We start from the raw sequence: 22827 nt of genomic DNA on the forward strand, positions 1-22827 counted from the left end.
TTCTAAAACTCCCTAATGAAAACCACCCCACCTATCTCCTAGAAAGGCGGGGCAGCCATCTGTTCCATTCAGTATGTGCCCCAACAAGGCTACTAAATTTTCCACTAAGAAATGTAAACCACCTCTAAGTACTTGGTGAATCATCAAAGCACATGGATCTACCCTTAAGCAGTAAGAAATAACCTCTAGACTATAATAAGTACAGCCCACCATTATATTACATATAATTATATACAATCTAATATTGTCCAGCTATTATTAAAAGTTTAGTTTGCAGCCTGTTCATTCCTCTATATACTTTATTCTAGATTCTGTTCCTGAATTATGCAAGATTAATAAGGTATTTATACCAAACTGTTCATTCCTACATTGCTACTTGACATTATGTCTTTACCTTTGACAGTTTGTTGTTACTGACCTTCATAGCAGGATTTCCTCAAGAAGCACATGAAACATATAATAAGCCCAAAGCTAACATTAACTCAACAGTGAAAAACCGGAACCCTGTCCTCTAAGATCCACAACAAGACAAGGATACCACTCCCACCATTTCTATGCAACAAAGTACTAAAGTTCTTGCCACAGAAATAAGGAAAGAGAAGGAAAATGTTTGCTGATGAAATGAATTTAGAAATTAAATTTTTAAAAAACCATCAAGATTTTTACAAAAAAAAAACTACAGTACTGATAAATTCAGTAAGTTGTAAGATAAAAAAATTATCATATAGAAATCAGAAGCATTTCTCTATGTTAATAAGAAACATTCAAAAGAATAATCCCATTTACAATAGCTTAAAAACTGAATACTTTTTTAAAAAATATTTTTTAGTTACACATAAACACTATCTTTATTTTGTTTTTTCATTTTTATGTGGTGCTGAGTATCAAATCCAGTGCCTCAATGTACGAGGCAAGCACTCTACCACTGAGGCACAACCCAGCCCTTAAAACCGAATACTTAAGAATGAATTTAGCCAGAGACAAAACACTTGTACAATAAAAATTGTGAAACAGCAATAAAAAAAGTCATAGATGACAAATAAATGAAAAGATATTCCATGTTTATGAATTAGAAGAACACTGTTAAACTCTCCTTACTTTCCAAAAAAAAAAAAAATCAACAGATTCAATGAATTCTTATCAAAAGTCTAAACATTAATTTTCATAGACACAGGAAAAATGATCCTAAAGTTCATATGAAACCATAAAAGAAAATTGCCAAGGAAATCATGAACAAAAAGAACAAATCGGGAGACATCAACTATCTGGTTTCAAACTACTCTAAAACGTAATAGTATCTGCAACAGCATGGTTCTGGCCACAAGAGACCACAGACAGAGAGAGTGCTCAGAACAGGAAGCACCCCAGGCACCTGTGGTGAAGGACTCTCACTGTCCGGTAATAAGGAAACAATCTGATTCAGAAAAGGGCAAGGAACCCAAACAGAGGCTTCTCAAAGGACCTGACTTGCTGATCAATACAAGACGTAATGCCCAACATCAGGAACCATCAGGGACACACAAAGGGAATCTACAAGAGATGTCGCCTGACACCAGTTAGAATGGCTACCCTCAAAAGACAGAAGAAAACCCCGCTGGCAAGGGTGTGGAGAAAGGGAACTCCTATACACCACTGGTGGGATAAAATTGAGTACAGCCTCTTGAGAAAATGTAGGGAGGGTTCCTCAAAAAGTAAACACAGAATTACCACATGACCCAGAAACTCCAATATTCCTGAAATTAGTACATCAGAGAGATGTCTGTGCTCCTACCCTCACTGCAGCACCATCCACAACAGCCAAGATGCGGAAATGATCTAACCATCCACCAGGTGGTGAATGAGTGAAGAAGGTGTGGAACACACATACAATGGAATACTAGCCAGCCTTAAAAAAGGAAAAAATTCTGTCATTTGTGACAGCCATGGGTGGAAATGGAGAACGTGCTAAGTGAATACACCAACAAAGAGAAAGCAAATACTGTCTGTTCTCACTTCTATGTGAAATCTAAAACTGAACTCAAAGAAGTAGAAAGCAGAATGTTGGTTACCAGAGACTGGGCAGTGGGGGCGGGTACAAGATGACAAATATAGAGCCTCAGTTATGCAGAAAGAATAAGATTGATTTTTTTAAAGATAAATTATATTGTGTGGTGAGTACAATTAAACAATGAGTAGTGTACATTTCAGAACTGCTATGAATGAGTTTCAAATACTCTTGCCCCAAAATATTAAATGTTTAAGTTAATTAGCTTAATTTTATCATTCCACATTGTACTAAAAGTTAATAAGATCATTTTGTACCCTATAAATACATACAATAAGAATCTGTCAACACACAATAAAGAAAAACTTAAATGAAAAACTTGTTTGACTGTTTCCATCACAGCTCTGCTACTTTTGATGTACACAAGGCTTAATGTTATGAAATGGGTAAGACTATGTATGACAAGTAATTTGCAGCTAAGAAAGGGACAGCTGACAGAGCCGGTCAACCCCTAACATCACTGTAAAATAGACACCACTGGAAACCACTGGTAAACAGAAAAATAACAATCAAATCAAAACAATTCAAATATTCCTTAAAAACATAAAAATGTTAAAAACTTGCAACATTTCTGCCCTGAATTATGGACAATAACAGATACAGAACGGAAAGACTGAAAACTTCAAAGCTATGCTAACATTAAAAGAGTAACGAAAAGAAGTGAAGACACTGACGAAACGCCAACAGCAGGCCAGGAGGGTGGGAGCAGCCAGGCCAGGAGGGCGGTAGCTGAGCTCTCGACTAACCCCCAGTGTGTGACTAGAAGCTGTGACTGCGCTTTGCCATGACTTCTGAAAGGAGCTAAGCACCTGCCTGCCGCAAGACATTCCTCCAAACCCTTCTCTATTGCTCCTTCAGCACCACAGTCAATCACATGCTGATTCATTCCTAAGCACCACAAGTCACACCAGCCACTGCACATGCGCTTCCCTACCACCACACTGGTCTGGTGCTGCCTCCTCACTGCCAACACCATCATGCTGCTAGGCACGGGCACTCACAACAGCCTTCTACCTCCCACTCTGCCCCCCGCCACAACCTTGTGTGACAACTCAAAGCTGGAAATGTTTAAGATAATGCTCAGTGATGTTCCTCCACCCACACTCCCACTCCACTCCCCTTTAATTATGGTTGTTTAGGGATATCTACTCCAAACAGATCTGAGCAACACCCACTTTCTCATTCCTATTTTTTAATTCTTCCCTCAACATAAGAGAATAATGAATAAAATAATAAATATCTATTAAAGATTTCTGTCAAAAACTATCTCTTTTATAAAGAACTTCAGTCAGTTACTCTTGACCTCATTCACATATTCTCATAAAGAGCAATCCCCTCTAAGAAGATGTAACACTTCATGATAAAATGAGGTTAACTACTTTCTTTAAAAAATATTTGTAAATGATATAAGATTGTAGTTCTTAGGGCTGAAAAAGAACCACTTTCCAGCAGAAAGGCTCTGGATTCAATGCCCAGCACCACCAAAAACACAAAAAAGAAAAACAGAGATTTGTTATGTATTAGCTATGAAAACTCTATGGCAAGCAATCCCATTAAGCTTATCCTTCAAACTTTCAGTGGCCTCTGGATAATGTGAATGCCTTCATTCCTCTCATACATTATAATCGCTGTTTGTGATGAGAATTTCCAAACCTACTTAGACCTTATTGGCAAGAATGTTTTTATGGCTGGTGTATAACAAGATCCGTAGCACCACAAAACACACACACACACACACACACACACACACACACACACACACACAGCTTAATAATATAAGGAGAATTAGACTCAAAGTGAGCAGAACAAGGTTTTTATTCTAGCACTACAATTTATAATCACAGGAATTTCTACTTCTTAATCTGCAAAACAAAGGGTTTTGAAACCATTAGGCAATTTCCAAACTGACAAGAGGCTTTAAAATCAAGTGTTTTTGAAACTGTGTTCTCTGGAATCCTGGGATAAACAGTGCACCGGGAGACAGCAGGCCCAGCGGGCCTCTTCCTCTACTTCCCAACTTCCTCATTCCTCTAAAGCTTTCTTCCTTCACATGAACACTGAAAATAATTTAGCATAAAATTCCTAATATGTAAGAAGTTACATTTTTCTTTTAAAATCATAAACCAGTTATATAAACAAAGAGGATTTTTGTTCAACTACACTGTAATCTGTTAACAACATAGCTTATGTTAATGAAACATAAAAACAAGAAGTTTAAGTCAAAAGAGCAAATTATATAACCAATGTACTGCAAGACTAACAGAAAAATAAGTAAACCCATTTCTAAGGAACAAACTAGATAGACTTTACAAACTGCATCAGAGGTAGACACACTAGGTCAGCTCACTATCAAGTGGATGGGTCAAAAGTTGGGACGAATCAAACAGACTTGGCTCCTAGGAAAGACTTTTAACCACCTATGCATTATAAGCAAATCTGTAGCATATCTTTACTTAAATGCTACCTTTATGGCTTACCGCCAAATAAATACAAAAACAATCAAGAATATTTTCTCCACAAAACTTGCATGGATAATAACGTAGAAAAATGTGTCAACATTTAGAATGTTATTCATATTTATAAAAAGACAAAACTTAAAGGTTCCCAGTACACAAACATATTGACAAAAAGAACAATTTTCCCCCTAAGAATGTTTGCAGCAATTATGAAGACGTGGTTATAATGCTACTTGAATAACAGATATTCTCAAATCCCAGTCTAAAGACTTCTGATTACAGACAGCATTCTAAATGACAGATGGGAAACTGCAAAAGGCCCTCACAATACTTTTCCATAGGATAAAACTTAAATATCAGTTCAAACTTATCTAATGAACAACTCCAGCTGTTAAAAACTTTTCCCAAACGTGAAGCCTGCCCATTATTCTAATTTCTAATCATTGTGATTTCATTAATTCTACAGATGCCAAACACCAACCCTTCATGCCAACCTCATCAAGAAAGAGTGTATCACACACACACACACACACACACACACACACACACACACACACACTATATAAGGGGGTGCAGGAGTCACATGGGGAAGGGAGTAATGTCAAAAGGACAAACAGTAAAATCTAAAGGAATTTAGGCTGGCTCAAACTTGTAAAAAGCACATAAACTTTTACAATTTTAAACCTATTTTATTGTAGAAATAAAGTTATAAATGATGGTAAAATGCCTAGGTGAGCCCACCAAAAAACAAAAAAAAATCAACATTTAATTGGAAAGTTCCAAAATGACATGGAGAATCTAACCCTCATTTCAGAATCCTGACATGGAGGCAGAGTTCCATGGTAAAGCACCTGCCTAGGATGCACCAGGCCCTGGTTTGATCCCCAGAACCACAGGGAGGGAAAAAATGGACTCAGAATCTCAACATGATCAAGTGCAAGAAACACAGATGATCCTAGTAACAAACAAAAGGCAGATTTTGTTAAAAATCTTTTTAATATCCTTTTCAGACCCTATGCTATGACGCTCCACCTACAATTTTTGAGAACATTAGTTCTCAAAAGTATGAGGCCTTTGGTGGAATCCCTAGACCCCTTTCCAGAGGTCCAAAGTGTTCAAACTATATCCATAATATTATCGAGATTTGACTATTTCACATTCTCCCATGAGTGGATAGTGGAGTTTTTTCAAAGGGTATAGGACAGATGGCACTTCAACAGAATGAATACAGACACAGAGGTGAAATTCCAGTTGTCTTCTATTCAGTGGAACATTAGAGAGACAAGTACAGGCACATTTGTAATCCCAGCTACTTGGAAGGCTGAGGCAGGAGAATCATAGTTCAATGCAGGTCTCAGCAACTTAGTAAGACCCTGTTTCAAAATTTAAACATTTAAAAAATGGCTGAAGATGTAGCTCAGTGGTAGAGTACCTGCCTAGCATACATGAGGCCATGAGTTCAATCCCTAGTACTAAATACAGGAGAAATATCTGAAAAGCATAAAACAATTCTATTAAATTATTTTTTGGTTTTGGAAGTTAGTTTCATAAATTGTGTTTCTAATATATAATGGATATCAATATTCTCAATGAATAAAAAGTATTTCTAAAATAATCAGCTTAATTTTTAATGCAGTAAATACAGACAGACAGAACTCACATAAGTTAAGTGCTTTGGAATCCTCAATTATTTAATGAATGTAAAGGGTTTCTGAGATCGAAAGTCTGAGAAGTACAATTCTAGAAAATAAAGACAGGGCCTACTCTCCTTAAAGCCACTTGTTCAGTTAATGTAGAAAGAGGCTTGAGGCAAAGACAGGAGCTGTTCCAGAACACGAAAGATGGCTTGGAAGCAAACTCTGATGGCGAGAGCAAGCCCAGTGCAGCCTGGGGCCTGCACTGCCTCTCTCTTCACCGTAGGCTCACTGAGGAGTCAGAACCAGTGGCAGGTAGGGTAGAATGAGCAAAGCCACAGGAGCTGAGGGGATGCGGTCAAGGCGCACTAGGTCCACAGACAGAACAGGAGGAAAGGCTAGACGCGGCTAGACGCGTGGGTACAGGATAACCCTGCAGGAACAGCAGGTTCAAGTTACTGGACATAAGCAGGCGGCAGGAAAGCTACGGACAAATTTTCAATGAATCAGAGGTAAAACTGAGTTCTCTAAACATTGCTGCTCTTATAAACATCCATTATAAGATGTGCAACATTTAAATATCTGTAAATGAAAATTTTGCTGTGACTGAAAATTTTAAACATTGGAAAAATGAACACTTACCATGTTGTTTCTGCTTGGGGTTATACATTTTCCACCACCGAAAAATGATAAATCCATCTTGAATTCTAAGAAAAGTAGATTACAAAAAAGTAGCGATTTACTTAACTCATTTCCAAATTAGGTAGACTTTGAAAACAAAGAAAAAACAAAATTCTCAAAAGAGTACTAGCATACATAAATAGACATCTTTTTTTCTGAACAAAATATTTTATAGCCTTCCAGTTAAAAAAGGAAAAGAGACATATGTAGCTCTAAATTAGGGAGGGAATTCTTCTTCAAAATTCTTTACTGACAAAAATTATATATATTTATCACATATGTATTATTTTGAAATTGTTCTAATTGGGTAAAGTGTAAATACTACATTATATGTAACAGGAAAATGAAGTGCTAAAAATTATTGCATTTTAAATAATATTTTTTAAATATAAAAATTAAATAGATAAGCCAAATTTTAAAAGGGGATATGATATTAGCACACTAAAGGGAAACTTTTAAAGATACTTCTTCATTTCTATAAATGATCTATCAACTCATGCACCAAAAGCATGTACTCATAACCTCTTTCCTTTTCTTTTCTTTCTTCTGATTTGGAAATATTTTAGAATAGCACAGAAGCTGCTTCCTACAGCTTTAAGTGAGGCAGGAGAGGAGTACTGACAAATCCTAGCACCTCTCAATTAATGCCAAATTTTCAATATCTAAGTAACAAATACTAAGAGGAACAAAAAGGATGCAGGCCTTTCTTCAAGGCTTATGGAAGAGGAGATTGTAAACATTACAATTTCCTATTACGTTCAGATTTGTATTTGTAAAATTAGAGTTGTAACAAATGCTAAATAATTCTATGAGCTTATCTCTAAAGAGGAGCTAAAAATGGATGAGACTTTAATGACCAATGTTGATAATGGATGGTCAACATCTCTGAACTTTGTATTTTATTACAAATAACCACTAGGAATTCTACATCAGAAATGGTTAGGCGGCCAGGCGTGGTGGCGCACACCTGTGATCCCAGTGGCTCCAGAAGCTGAGGCAGGAGGACAGTGAGTTCAAAGCCAGCCTCAGCAACTTAGCAAGGCCCTAAGCAACTCAGGAGACCCTGTCTCTAAATAAAATATAGCTAAATTAATCCAATGACAGAACCATTTTAAAAGATCAATTCACCAAGTATGACTTTTTTGAGATAGGGTCTCTGTATTGCATTGGCTGCTCTCAATCTCCTGGGCTCAAATGATCCTCCTACCTCAGCCTTCTGAGCATCTGGGACTACAGACACATTCCACCACACCTAACTTAAGAAAATGATTTTAACCTTTGGCTTACTTGAAGAAGTCATATTAAATAAAACATCATAAACAGAACATTTTTACAATATTTCATGTTTTGAGCCCTTTTTAAATGGTGTTACCTAATAGACATGTCTTCTGTGATGTAATAGATTTCACGAACCATGACTTTTCCAGAAAGAACAGAGAAAGAGAAGGATCCTGTTGTAGGAGAGAAGAATAAAAGTAATTGACTATTTTATATTGTAATTCTTATATATGATAAAGCACCTAAAGCTTAAAATCTTAAGCATTCAATTTAATCGATAATTAATCTCTTCACACTCCATTCCTATCCTTATAGTATTACAGATTTTCCAGTTTTATTATTAGTAATATACAACACCAGGATACACCCTGACATAATCACAACAGCATGGAGTCCACCCTGCTCCAGTTCAGTCCCCAGCACTCACCCTCCACACTCCATCAATCCCAATTCAGTCAATTCAATATTTACTTAATTTTAAGTAAAGTTTACTTCTTTTTCCTTTTATTAGTGTCCTATGGATACACTGATGCTGGGACCCACCATGCCACATCCATGTATGCATATTAGAAATGTCGGTCAGATTCATGCCCTGTTCTTCCCTTTTCCTGTCCCTTCTTTCTCCTCCTCAATCCCCTTCATCTACTCTCCTGATCCTTCGTCTCTTTTGATGAAATTCCCTCTTCCCCTTTTTGTCCCGTTTTATTTATTTGTTGTTGTTGCCGCCTTCTCCCCTTATTTTGGATTAGCTTCCACATATCAGAGAAAACAATCACCCTCTGACTTTTGGGTACTGGCTTGTTTCATTTAGCATGATGGTCTCCAGTTCCATCCATTTATCAGCAAGTCCCATAATGTCCTTCTTCTTTATAGATGAGAAATACTCCATAGTGTGTACAGACCACCTCTTCTTTATCCATTCATCTGCTGAAGGGCACCAGGTTGACTCTATGGCTTGGCTTTTATGAATTGTGCTGCTATAAACATTGATGTGGCTGCATCACTGTAATGTGCTGATTTTAAATCTTTGGGATATAAATTGAGGAGTGGGATAGCTAAATCATATGATGGTTCCATTCGTAGTTTTCTGAGGAATTTCCATTCTACTTTCCAGAGTTATTGTACTAGTTTGCAGGTGCACCAGCAATGTCTGAGTGTACCTTTCCCCGACAACCTCATCAGCATTTAGTTCATATTCTTGATAATTGCCACTCTGACTGGAGTAAGATAAAATCTTAGTGTAATTTTGATTTGCATTTCCCTGATTGCTCTCTAGCAAGAGATATTGAATATTTTTTAACATTTTTTGGCCAATTTTATTTCTTCTTTTGAGAAATGTCTATTTAATTCTTTTGCCCATTTATTGATTGACTTATTTGTGGGTTTTGTTGTTTTGTTTTGTTTTTTGCTTTGTTTTTGGTGCTAAGTTTTCTTAGTTCTTTGTATATTCAGAATATTAACTGCCTTATCTTAGAAGCAGGTGGCAAAGATGTTCTCCATTCTGTAGGCTCTCTCTTCATGCTTGTTTTCTTTGCTGTGCAGAAGCTTTTTTGGGGCGGGAATGGGGGGAAGTAGGGGATTGAACTCAGGGGCACTTGATCACTGAGCTACATCCCAAGCCTTATTTGTATTGTATTTAGAGACAGGATCTGAGTTGCTTCGTGCCTGTCATTTCTGTGCTGAAATACTGGAGTGTTGGACCTACTTTTTCTTCTAGCAGTTGCAGGGTTTCTGGTCTAATTTCTAGGTCTTGACTTCCATTATTCTTTGACCATTTTAACAAAAAATGTTAAAATGTACTGTGCAACTAACCACTACATGAAAACATTGATTTAAGTAGGAAATTTATGTGGCTAATTCCCTTAAGTATATATACTCAGCCATTAAAAACTCAAAGCAGTAACCAATTCACCATCCATCAATTTCAATCACTGCATTAACCAAATTAATGTAAGATGACTTATGTTTGAGATAAGTTTTATTTATGTCCACTAAGGTATCCAAATAAAAGAAAGATGAGAATGGTTCTATCCAATCAGTCCTCGTCCCACTTTCCCAAATATATTCTTCTATCTACCTGCAAACTTTCTACCATTAAATAACCAGAAATTAAGCTAATAAAGCAGGGCACAAAGTGAAATACACAGGATGATCTCATCTTACAGATGTTAAAAAAAAATAACTACAACTTTGAACATCCAAAATTTAATATGGAAGGTAGACTCCTATAAGAAATTCTATGATACTAGGAATTGAAGCTGGGGCCCTTGAGCATGCTAAGCAAGGGCCCAGTCCTTTTTGTATCTTATTTTGAGATAGGATCTTCTCAAATTGCCCAGGCTGACCCCAAATTACCAATCCTACTGCCTCAGCCTCTGGCATTGCTGGAATTAGATGTATGCACCCCACACCTGGCTCCATGTTTTATATGTGTCTAAACTTTTAAAATACTTTTAATAAGCATCTTTTCTAAGTTAAAAAAAAGTCCAAAAGTTACTATTCAAACACTATAAAAAAGTTAGAATGGGGTAAAAGACAATAATCAAATGGCAATTCATCTCTAGTCATGGAATGCTGCATGAGAGAGAAGGCGTTAAAGACGGTTTTAGCTCTCACAAAACAAAGGCTAAGCTGGTATGTGTTTATAAAATATAGATTTATAATACACATCTTAAGTTTACGTGGAAGAAAAACAATTCTGTGTTAGACAAACTTACCAATATGGATATAGCCATGCTTGTACAATCTGTTAAGAACCAATGTTAAAATAAGACCAACATTCCGAGAATTATAATATGTGAGATAAATGATCCATCCACAGGACAAAATAGTAGCTGTTGGGAGGGGAAAAAAATGATAAGATTTACTTCCATATGGTAATTTGTCCTCTTAAAATTTAGTACCTGGAATTTTATAACTAGAGGTTGATTCTACCTTATCCAATCTTCCTCTAGAGATCTTTTGAGTCATTAGCCAGAAAAACATTTCCCAATCAGTTCAGTTAAATCATGTTCAAGTATAACTTTCTTTTTTTTTTTTTTTCTTCTTCCCTGTTTACTTTTTCATTGCTTTGTACTGTTTTAGTTGCTAAACATGTAATGAGTTCTGGGAAGAGAAAGCCCATATTTGTGAACAACTGGAAAAATATCCACCTCTATTAGCAAAATGCTCACACATAATTTTATTCCTAAGCTATTTCCCAAAACAGGCTACAATCACTTGAAAAACAATGAAAACTGAAGATATTTTTAAATCAGAGACAAATCAGTTTTTTTAAGTCAACAATCTCTGCTTGAAAAAAATCAGAAAAGTCAGAATTTTCATCTAAAAGCACACTTATCAACAGATCATCTTATACTAAATATTTTGCAGCAATTTTTGCTGTAACAGTAACCCACTTCTGATGGATACTATCAAATATGCTACAGTAAATGATATTCAAATTTGACTAGTTTTTTTTATAAAAAGTTTAGTTACCTATAAAATCTGTATTCCCCCAAAAAATGAGATCATGAGTATACAAAAATATACATGAATATACAAAAAAGCATAGCACAAGAAAGCATTTTGTTTTGATAATATTCCTTTATTTGTCCTTTCTAAAAGTATGTAACTATCTTCTATATTTGGGAAAAAATAATTTAAAGTTCACATGTGTAACCTTTTAGCAATATCACTTGAAGTTCCTAACGTTTTAAAAGGTATGTGAAAAAACAGTCCAGAGAGTCATAATAAAATGTAATAATTATCAGGGTAACAATTTTGTTGTAGGAAATTGCTATAATCTGCCCAAAAGATTATTTCTAAAAACTCTTATTAAAAAGTTATTTTGATGCTATGACACTGGATTGTAAGTTTAAATTTATTTTGTACAAATTTTTACTATAAATCATTGTTTCAGCAGCAGTTGTTATGGGCCCATCAGAAATACAGAAGGCATCTGCTGAGAAATGTGCTTTTAATACTACATATCTTGTGGCCTTTTCACTTTAGCATGACCTCAACCACACTTTGAACATCATGAGGCCCCTAGTAAATCAGAGGGAATTAAAAAAAATAATTAACTCAATGATTTTATTTATTGCTATTGTTGTTTTGTCCTTAAAGAATGTTGGTATATAACAGAATAAAGTCAGAAATCCTCAGTGATAGAAAGGGGACACATGAGAATTAAGGAAGAATTCTGTCCTTAATTAAACCAGAAAGTAACCTCCAACACTTCTTTTATGAAGTTCTCATCCATACTATTATTTGGTATTTCATTTTACTTTTTTAACTTCCTTTTATAATTTATAGGAGTTCAACTCCATCAAACAGAAAATGGTAACTCGATTACCACGAGGTGTTTATAAATCATTAAGTATTTTAAATTCTTCTACATTCACTGTAGCCTGGCCCATAGCCCAGCCCCACCCTTTGTGCTGTCCTCAGAGAAAGACAGCTGGGTAGTTTAACATCTGCAGGCCTCAAGTGCCCAACAAACTTAAAGGAAAAAAAAAAACCTACCTTCACACAACTGCAACAAGCTGTGCCATCAGGCACACAGATGACCAACAATGTCACCACACTCACTCTCCTACCTCACCCTTCCTGCTTTCCTGTCTAGCATTCCAGTTCCTGAGCCAAAGTTCAAATCAAATATAACACTTTCATGAAAATTTCCTGGGCAATAAGAACCTATGGAAATCGCTCCCTTTCCTGCTATTATTTCTCTATTTCTTCCTCTCATTCATTCATATTCATTCACTCGTATTCCCCACCCTCTGCTCTCCTACCATTTAGTTATATTCTGTTTTGAACTATTTGCGTGCACCTAGAAAACGTCTAGGATATTATACAAAAATTACAAATAGCAGAGCCCACTACCAGGTACACAAGGAGTGAGAATACATATTAAAAGATGAATCAGGCATATATATTCTATTCTACTATAAAAACAGACTGACTATGAGGATTTATTACTTCTATATTTAAACAAATGAAAGTGTTCATTTGTGTCTGTTGAGTACAGGTAAGGAAGGTGACCTTTTTTTTTTAATACTTTTATTTTACTTATTTATTTTTATGTGATGCTGAGAATCGAACCCAGTGCCTTGCACGTGCTAGGCAAGCACTCTATCACAACCCCAGCCCAAGGAAGGTGATCTTAAATAGGAAAAGGACCTCAAGTGCAATGTCTTTTTCCTCCTCCCATCACCCCTGCCTAAGATAAGGTGGAGCCTGAGAAAAAGTACAGTGCTTTCCAAAGAGGCTTCCAGAGTAAATACTCAAGAAACAGAGAGATTAAAATCTTTACTTAAAATAAATAAATGGTATTCTAAGTATCGCAACTTCAGTTAACCACTGCTTACAACCTAGCAGTCCTTAAACCATACGTAAAACACAATGAAGCACAGGAAAATACATTTTTACTTACCAACAAGGAGCCAAACAACATTGGAATTGTGTTCTGTAAGAAAATCTTCTAATTGAGTGATACTAGGAACAATACTGTCATTTTTCCTTTGATCCATTACTGAAGTTTTTCCAGAATAGCATTTAAAAGCCTAAAAGAGGTCAAAGGTTAGATTTAGAATCAAAATTTTAAAATTCCCAGAGAATCATGTAAGGGCGGAGATGAATTTAATATTAAATCAATTTGTTTCTTTAAATAATGAGAATGTGAAAATACAATAAACAACAATCTATATTTCTGTCTGAAATATAAGACATCAAATTTGTAACATCCTGATTTTAACATTCTAAATATGAGTGCAGACTAAGAGAGATATGATTATTTTTAAATCTAATAAGAAATATCTATATTAACAATAAAAAGGAGTACATGTTAATCATGTAAACAAATTCACCCACTCTGTCTCAAAAGCCGCCACTTAATAATAATTATATTTGTATATTAAGTTACATAAATTCCTCTTAATTGCCATCATTTCTGTGTATTCGTTATTCCGTGGAGAAATCATCTTCCCAGTTCAAATTCACTCTGGATAGAATCTGAACAATAAGCAGATCTCCTGCTATCAGATGCTTAGGATAAACTACAATATACTGTCAAATTGTCACCAGATATGACAAATGTGTGTATATTACATACACACACACATACACACACACACACACACACACACACACACACACACACACAGCAGGATGAGAATATTTGGATTACAAGAAAGAATTAAAAGGGGTTAGGGTTGTGGCTCAGTGGTAGAGCACTTGCCTAGCATGTGTGAGGCACTGGGTTTGATTCTCAGCACCGTATATAAATAAATGAATAAAGATTCATCGACATTTAAAAAAATTTAATTAAAAAGAAGTAAAGCTCTTATGATTCAAAAAAGCTGTTAATACAGTAACAACATAATTAAACCAACCTAACTGTAACAAAATTACAATAAACCAGAAAAGAGGGAAAAACTAGATTTAATCATAAGGAGACTGCACAGTTAATATTCCTTTAAGAGTAATAGAAATGGGTGATATAAAAAATAGAAAAATAGTATATTTTTCCTGGATGCAGAAGAATGTGTGATGACAATATTTTTGTTGAAATTCACCATAGCTGACTTTTAATCTTTTAAACATATTTTCTGCTTATTCACCACTCAATTTTGGATGATTACAGAATAAGTTAAAAACTGGAAGAGCAACACTGGCAGATATCATCCACAACAGACTATAATGTTCCATATTCCACACTGCCCAAATCATAGTATGACTTACAGAGACAAATTAAACACTTCTTCAAAACATAAGACCTCAATAACAAAAAGCTTTCTAATAACAGTGGTATAAAAATTAAAAGGTAAAAAAGCTACAGAAGATTAAGAATGTTTTCATTTTTAATAATCTTTATATTCTACAGTGTAAGGATGAGTAAAATATGCTTTCATATTTTTCAAAGCTTTAAAAAAGTCTATGTCAACCAGTACCTTAAAATTTGGTGATTCATTTTCTGCTTTCATTCTTTTTACTTTTTTAAACAAAAATAAAATTTAAAAAAATTTAAAGGGAGAAGATTTTTTTTTCAGAAGAAAACATTCACCCAGAATATATATATATATATTTTATATAATATATATATACATATTTATTTATTTATTTATTTGCTTTTATTTTTTCAATATATGACAGTGGAATATATCACAATTCTTATTACACATATAGAACACAATTTTTCATATCTCTGTTTGTATATAAAGTATGTTGTCTTCATACATGTACTTTGGATAATGATGTCCATCACATTCCTCCATCATTGCTAACCCCCTGCCCCCTCCCTTCCCCTCCCACTTCTCTGCCCTATCTAGAGTCCATCTATTCCTCCCATACTCCCTCTCCCTAACCCTCTATGAGTCAGTCACCTTATATCAGAGAAAACATTCACCATTGGTTGGTTGGTTTGTTTTGGGGGGGATTGGCTAACTTCACTTAGCATTATCTTCTTCAATTGCATCCATTCACCTGCAAATGCCATGATTTTATTCTCTTTTATTGCTGATATTCTCTTTTATTGCTGATATTCCCTTGTGTATATATGCCATATTTTCTTCATCCATTCATCTACTGAAGGGCACCTAGGTTGGTTCCACAGATTAGCTATTGTGAATTGTTCTGCTATAAACATTGATGTGGCTGTGTCCCTGAAGTATTCTGATTTTAAGTCCTTTGAGTATAGACTGAGGAGAGGAATAGCTGGGTCAGATGGTGGTTCCATTCCAAGTTTTCCAAGGAATCTCCATACTGCTTTCCATATTGGCTGCACCAATTTGCAGTCCCACCAGCAATGTATGAGTGTGCCTTTTTCCCCACAAAATGTGAGAAGATATTTTTAAAACAAGCTACAAATATTATATATTTTTATATATTCCATATTGGGCCACTGAGTCTCCCTCTCTTCACATGAATAGATGTGTGCTTTACTCCTGTCCACTTACAGCTTTTAGACTGAATTATCCAGGAAAGATAGAGGAAGAGGAAACAAACACTTTTATGATGGTTGGATACTATGAAATAAACCTCTCATACTTACTTTTAATATCCTGAAGACTGCCTAGCCAGCACACCCCAAGGAGGAAAAACATACAGATTCCTAGGGGGTGTTAAATGAGGAACGTGTCTTGGCAATCAGGTCTCTACATAAAAAAGGGCATTTGTTTCTAATCAAACCCAAGAAGTGGTGATCTATCCAGATCCAAGTCCTCATCCAAACTCACCACTACACCCTGCTACAGCAACTCACAGCTAAAAGGAACAGAGTTCAAGCTGAAGAGATAGAAAACTGCAGTATCGCAGTTTAACCAACTTTTCCCCAAATACTAGATTAATGCAAAGCCTTTAAGAGAAATCAACAAATACTTAAAAAAAATACTTTTAAGTATTGGCTCAAAGTTCCTAAAGGCCCTTAAGGAGAGGAGCATATTCTGGTATAAGGAGTATCCAGAGAGCTCTGCTTCCTAGTGGCCATTCCTGAGCTGCTTTTCTCCGCCACATCCTCTGCCACGATGTGCTGGCTCACTTCCTATGTGCTCAGTCACGTTAGTAGTGCCCCAACAGCTCTCTAGGAAGAATAACTGGAGCCTGATACAAGGACCCACTGCACAATCTTCAAGGAACAGATGTGAATAGAAAAGGAATGTTTGCTTCCTCTTTACCCTTCCTGGACAATTCAGTCTAAAAGCTGTAAGTGGAGAGGAGTAAAGCACACATCTATTCGTGAGGAAGAGAGGGAGACTCAGTGGCCCAGTATGGAATGTCACAACTTCAAAGGGTAGGTTTAGAATCCTGTTGTGTGGATAGGCTTATGGCCAGAGGCAGCAGCTCAGCATGTCAGATCCAGAGCAGGAAGAGAAGGACACACTTGCAGGAAAGAGGCCAGGGGCAGGGTGTGGAACCCAAGTGGAAGGAAGTGCAATGGCAAGGAGAAGCCATCCAGCTCAAGCTCTTGGAGCCCAAGAGGAGGAAAAGTCGCGGCAGTGTTCTCCAAAAGAGCACGTGCACACAAAGGCAATGGGTGCTGTGTGTCAGCATCCAGAGGAAGGCATCAAACCTGAGAGGCACGAGGGCTGCCAGGGAGGACGGGATGCGGGAACAGGAGCAGGAGGAGGACCTCCACTTGGAAGACGGCCCGGAAAGAGAGAGAAGGGTTAGTCAATAGTATATAAAAGGACAGTGGGGTCAAGTTTCTCACTGTTGCAGGATGTGCAAAGGAAAAGAATCTGAAGGAACCCTGGAGGCTCGATGAGAAGTGAAGAAATGGTTTTCAACATAAACAAATATAGAAATAAACAGAGTTGTAAATCTGTGTGTGTGTGTGTGTGTGTGTGTGTGTGTGCAAGTTCACTAACAGGTGTAAATACAAGCAACACCCCACTAAAAATGACAAAAATCTTGCTTCTAAAAACCACGCTCTGTTCAAAGACGTATCATAGCCTCTAGAAGAAATGACCCACAACTAAGGCAGGGAAAGTGAAGAGGAGCCTTGTTTTCAAAAAAGCTAAGAACAGCTCCAAGAATGACAGGAACATGTGAAAAGGACACAGCCAGCTTCAAGAGATTTCTAAGCACAAAATCTAGAACAACTTAAAAATAAATTACAGAAATGGATTACAACCCATTTAATATGAAAGGTATCACAAATCCATACCAACACACAAAATCAAGTCAACACTGACTGGCAACAGGAGAGTCGTCACCTCAAAGTACTCTCCCTAAAATACTTATTAATGACAAAGGAGAAGAGGAACCCTGAGAAAGCCAACAGTTAATTAAGTGATCAAAGTAAGAACCATCAGTAATGGGATAAATCAAAACTGTGTGCCTCGTGACAGAAAGGTTCCACTCCTGTGATACTTAGGCCAAAGATGCCTGAGACTTGCATCTCATCATAGATTACGATCAGTAGGTTGTATTCATCTTGTATTCACAATGCTAATGAGTTTTTTTAACATAGTCAGTGTATCCAAATATATCATTTTAAATGATACTTTAGCTACTATTTAATAACTAATTTACATGTTATGAAACATGCACTATCAATATTTTTATGATTCAACAATATCTTCTTTATTCTTCCTTAAATTAGTGTTCATTTCAAAACTTTTCTCTAGCATTAGAAAAGGGGTGTAATTTTTAGCATAAGAATGTTCAATAGTTAAAACAAACATTATAAAAACTACAAATTTATCAAACTTCCTTATTTACCACCTCTGCTACTGCCACCATTTTATGAAATATCTTTCCAATTGCTCAATGGGTACTGCTATAGTTGAAACAGGAGAAATAAATTATTGCTCTATTGAACCTTAAGATGACTATAGATAATAACATGCTATATTTCAAAAAACCTAGAAGAAAGCATTTTGCATATTTTTGCTCAAAGAATGGTAAATGTTTAAGGAGATAAATGTGTTTCCTCTGTTTTGAATATTGTACAACATATACATATACAAAACATCACATGGTAACCCATAATATGTACAATTTTTATGTACTGAAACATTCACTACATTTTATGTACTGAAACATGTAAAGAAATATTCTCTTTCAAAATAAATTACCCATAAAATTCTAGAAAACATTAAAAACTATCTTATTTCTCTCCCATTGGATAAAAGAAATAAAAATATCTAACATCCACTACTTGCAACCAACAAACTTTTAGAGAGAATTTTGAATATTTATTTGACCCTTCAAAAAGGGAGGCCATGCTAGAATAAAAATCAATAAGAAAAGTACACATAATCTGATAGAAAAATGAATAAAATATTCAAACAAGTAATTCTCAAAGAAAGACACTAACATCATTAGTGATTAGAGATAAATACCATTTGTCATCCATCAAGGAACTAAGTAAAAACTGCAAGCAACTATGCTGGCAGATGTTTAGGAAAATGGGCACTTATACAGAGCTAATGGGAAGAAAGTGTCTTAGACAAGTTTGGGAGGGACTCCTGCGGATCAAACCCAGGGCCCTGCACATGCTAGGCAAGTGCTCTTCCACTGAGCTACATCCCCATCACTCAAGTGGTGGATCTTTCAGAAGAAAAATGTATCAGATACTATAGAAACTATAAATGTGCATAGATGTTCTGTCTGGGACATTCTAATTTTATAACTCCATTCCTCAAAAATACTTCCTCAGGCACTAAAATGTTTTTTCAAGGACAATCACAGAAGCATTATATGTAATGAAACAAGAAATTAGGAGAGAAATATCAATAAGAAAATATTTAAATTATGGTATACCCTTACTACAAAGTAATATGTAGCCTTTTTAAAAGAATGAGAGACTTCCAATAGGGATTGGGACATGTCTGGGAGGAAGGCAACCTGGTAGAATAAAGCAAGCTGAGAAGCAAGATATATAGAGTCCCACTTATGTTTCTTAAAAACCCAACTCACAACTGTGCATATGTAGAACATATTTTACATATAATTTGTTACAGATACACAGATATAAGTCTCTTTGGAGAGGGGCAGGATTTACTGGGGATTGAACTCTGGGGCACTTGACCACTGAGCCACATCCCCATCCCTATTCTGAATTTTATTTAAAGACAGGGTCTCACTGAGTTGCTTAGCACCTCATTTTTGCTGAAGCTAGCTTTGAACTCCTAATCCTTCTGCCTCGTTCTCTCAAGCCATTGGGATTACAGGCATGTGCCTCCACACCAGATATGATTCTTTTAACCTACAAAAACATTAGCAAAGCTAAGCAAGAGTCACCTTTGGGAGAAACAGAGGGAGGAGACTTTGTGGAAAGAAGCAGTCATGAAGCAGGACTTTCTATTCTTGACATAGGTACTGTCCAACTGTTTTACAAATGGCATGTGATAGTTCTACAATCACAAAAAAAAGGGAGCATGAGGGCTGGAGGATAAAACAAGACAGATGGGAAAGGTTTATTTGCTGTTGTTTTGGTTCTGTTTTGTTTTGTTTTTAACACAAGCATACATCTCTTAGCCTCTCTCTCCTTACAACCATGGCCAAAAATACCAACCTGGTTACCTATCATTCGACCATCACATCTTCTTAGGTTCTTAAATACTTGTCAAAAAAAAAAAAGAAGAAAGGCTGGGGATGTGACTCAGTGGCAGAGCACTTGCCTAGCATGCATGAGGCCCTAGATTTGATCCCCAGCACTTCATGAGAAAAAAGAAATGGAAAATAACCACTGAGCATTATCAAGCCCAGAAGTCTTCATTATTTGTTACATAACCTGAAAAAAAATCAATCAACATTTTAGTATAGAACTACTCTCTATGACAGCTACACAGGAGGCTGAGGCAGGAAGATCACAGTAAGAGGCCAGCCTGAACAATTTAGGAAGACCCTGACTCAATTTTTTTAAAGCGAAACAAAGGAGAAGAAGGAGAACAAGAGTATGAGGAGGGGTTGGTGGAAGCTCAGGGATAGAGCGCATGAAGAAGAAGAGGACAGAACATCTTTATCCAAAGTGAAGTTTCAAGGAGTGTTTAACTGTTTCTAACATGACACAAGTAGTCTGAGTGCTCACCAATGGCTCAGACTCAATTTTTTTAAAAAAGGCTGGAGATGTAGCTCAGTGGTTGAGGACTTGCCTATCATGCCTGAGGCCCTGGTTCAATCCCCAGGACTGAAAAAAAAAAAAAAAAAGAATTATTTTACATGCTAGCCTTTAGTGTATGAATGGGAGGAGGCATGCCTGTGTTACAGGAGGAGAGGATTTCTACAAAGAAGGCAAAGAACACCAGAAGGGAAGACCAGAGGAAGGGAAAGAGAGAGGCAGCTGTAAAGGAAAACAGTAAGACCAAAAGGCCCTGCTTCACACTCCATTGCTCCAGAAGGAGCCCACTGTTTGGAGTGAAAGCACCTGGGTTCAATAGCAGTTGGCATTATAGCTGTGTAACTGTGAGCAAAATGCCCAGCATCTCTGTGCTGTTTCCTCGTGTGTACAATGAGGACATTAACAGTACCTACTTCCTAAAGCTTATGTGGGGACTTGATGAGCTCACATAGACAGGCCACCTAGAACACTGCCTAGCACATGACGGATGCGGTAAAGGTTTGCTAACAGCAGCCAATGCTATTGTGCCTTGAGCACAGGAGACTGCTCATTAGGAACACTCTGCTGAGCGCTGCTTTTTGACCACTGAGATGTGCTAGGCTCGCACTCCCAGGACAAGCCAGCAATGCCAGACTCGGTGTCAGCGAGGGCCAGGAAGCCAGTGCACGGCACTCAATCTCCCTTGTCTGGGCTGGCGATAAGGCAGACATTTTATCTGGCCTCAGAGTGCCCCAGTGCGAGGAGCTGCAGATGCCCTGAGTGGTGACTGCAGCGCCATGCCCTTTACTGGCACTGCTTCCCCACTCCCCTACCAGTGCTTTCTAAAACCATGCCCCAGGTAAACTACCTGCACTTAAGTACTTTCTCAGGGTTTGCTTCTGGGGAAATCTAAACCCAACACGCTATTTTTTTTATAACTAGTCCTAACAAATCAGAGGACAACCTGTGCTTCAGAAGAGACCATGAATCCATTCTATTTAAAGCACAGGATATTTAATAAAAATATTTAAGACCACTCGTGGGTGAGGCACTGGGTTCCATTCCCAACACCACAAAAAAATTAAAATTAAAATTAAAAAAGTAGTAAAGAGAACTGTTAACATTTAGTTAACCTAACTCCAAGTATAAAAAATAAGAAAAAAAATTAATCATACTCAAATCCCTCATACAATAAAGCCACAAATCTGTAAACCATTATAAACAGATTTCCTGGATTTTGTCACTGTGGCTTTCCAGAAGTTCTGCCAGTGGTGCGCTTGTCACCATCGGGCTTCCATGTCGCCTAACCACAGGCCGGACTGAGCCTTGTTACAGAACACTCACTCAGAGGAAAACTTGTCAACTGTCCCATTTGTGCACCTGCATGATAAACTCTCTGGAGGTACGTTCAGAGTAACCAAATTCAAAGCCATCTATCCCCTCCTTACCAATGAGTAAACAGCTAGCTTGCCCAAAGATCTCAGTGAACACCAACACAGAAGAACCGTCTAGACCGACTGCTTCTCTTTCCTACAGCACAAGGACATCCCAAAACAAAAGTCAAGTGAAGAAGAACAAGACACAATGTCTTTATCCAAATGAAGTTTCAGGGAGTGTTTAACTGTTTCTAACATGACACAAGTAGTCTGAGCGCTCACCAATGGCTCAGATGACATGATGGCTGATGACTTTGGGATGCTCCTCCCAACTCCATGATGCTATACAAAGAAGTATACAAAACACAGAAGGGTCTACTGCAACTGGACATCTCATAAAAAATAAATATGTGGGCTGGGGCTATAGCTCAGTTGGTAGAGTGCTTGCCTAGCACATGTGAGGCACTGGGGTCCATCCTCAGTACCACATAAAAATAAAATAAAGGTATTGTGTCCATCTACTATAAAAAATACTTTAATAAATAAATATGTAAGCTTTATACATTTAGGATGGTACTGAAATAAATTTATAAAAAGTTGGAACTACTGATTGGGTGCATAGTGATTTGAAGGGCCCTCTCTGCCCTCCAAAATTTTACTCATCAGAATCAGAGCCTCAAGTTCCACCATTCATTCCTTTAAACAGAATACTAATCAAGTCTCTTTTAAAATGCAAATACATCTTTATGATAAGTCATGCTTATTTAACCATGAGGATGTTTTGAGAAATGCGTAGTCAGACGATTTTGGTTTTGTGCTAATATCAGAGTGT

At 36.8% G+C, this 22827-nt stretch overlaps 1 protein-coding gene across 1 annotated transcript in view; it reads right to left on the reverse strand.

Annotated features, from left to right (window-relative positions):
* The window catches only part of Bltp1 (bridge-like lipid transfer protein family member 1), a 197207-nt gene that overhangs the window by 166253 nt on the left and 8127 nt on the right, over window positions 1-22827 (reverse strand). Inside the window, exons 3-6 of the mRNA XM_078022155.1 lie at window positions 13510-13639; window positions 10811-10927; window positions 8188-8266; window positions 6777-6841 (exon numbers count right to left, since the gene is read on the reverse strand). Coding sequence (XP_077878281.1) covers window positions 6777-6841; window positions 8188-8266; window positions 10811-10927; window positions 13510-13606 — 358 coding nt within the window. The 5' untranslated portion in view covers window positions 13607-13639. The remainder of the gene's footprint in view (window positions 1-6776; window positions 6842-8187; window positions 8267-10810; window positions 10928-13509; window positions 13640-22827) is intronic.

This window comes from Ictidomys tridecemlineatus, chromosome 9 (assembly GCF_052094955.1).
Source record: "Ictidomys tridecemlineatus isolate mIctTri1 chromosome 9, mIctTri1.hap1, whole genome shotgun sequence".
Classification (NCBI taxonomy): domain Eukaryota; kingdom Metazoa; phylum Chordata; class Mammalia; order Rodentia; family Sciuridae; genus Ictidomys; species Ictidomys tridecemlineatus.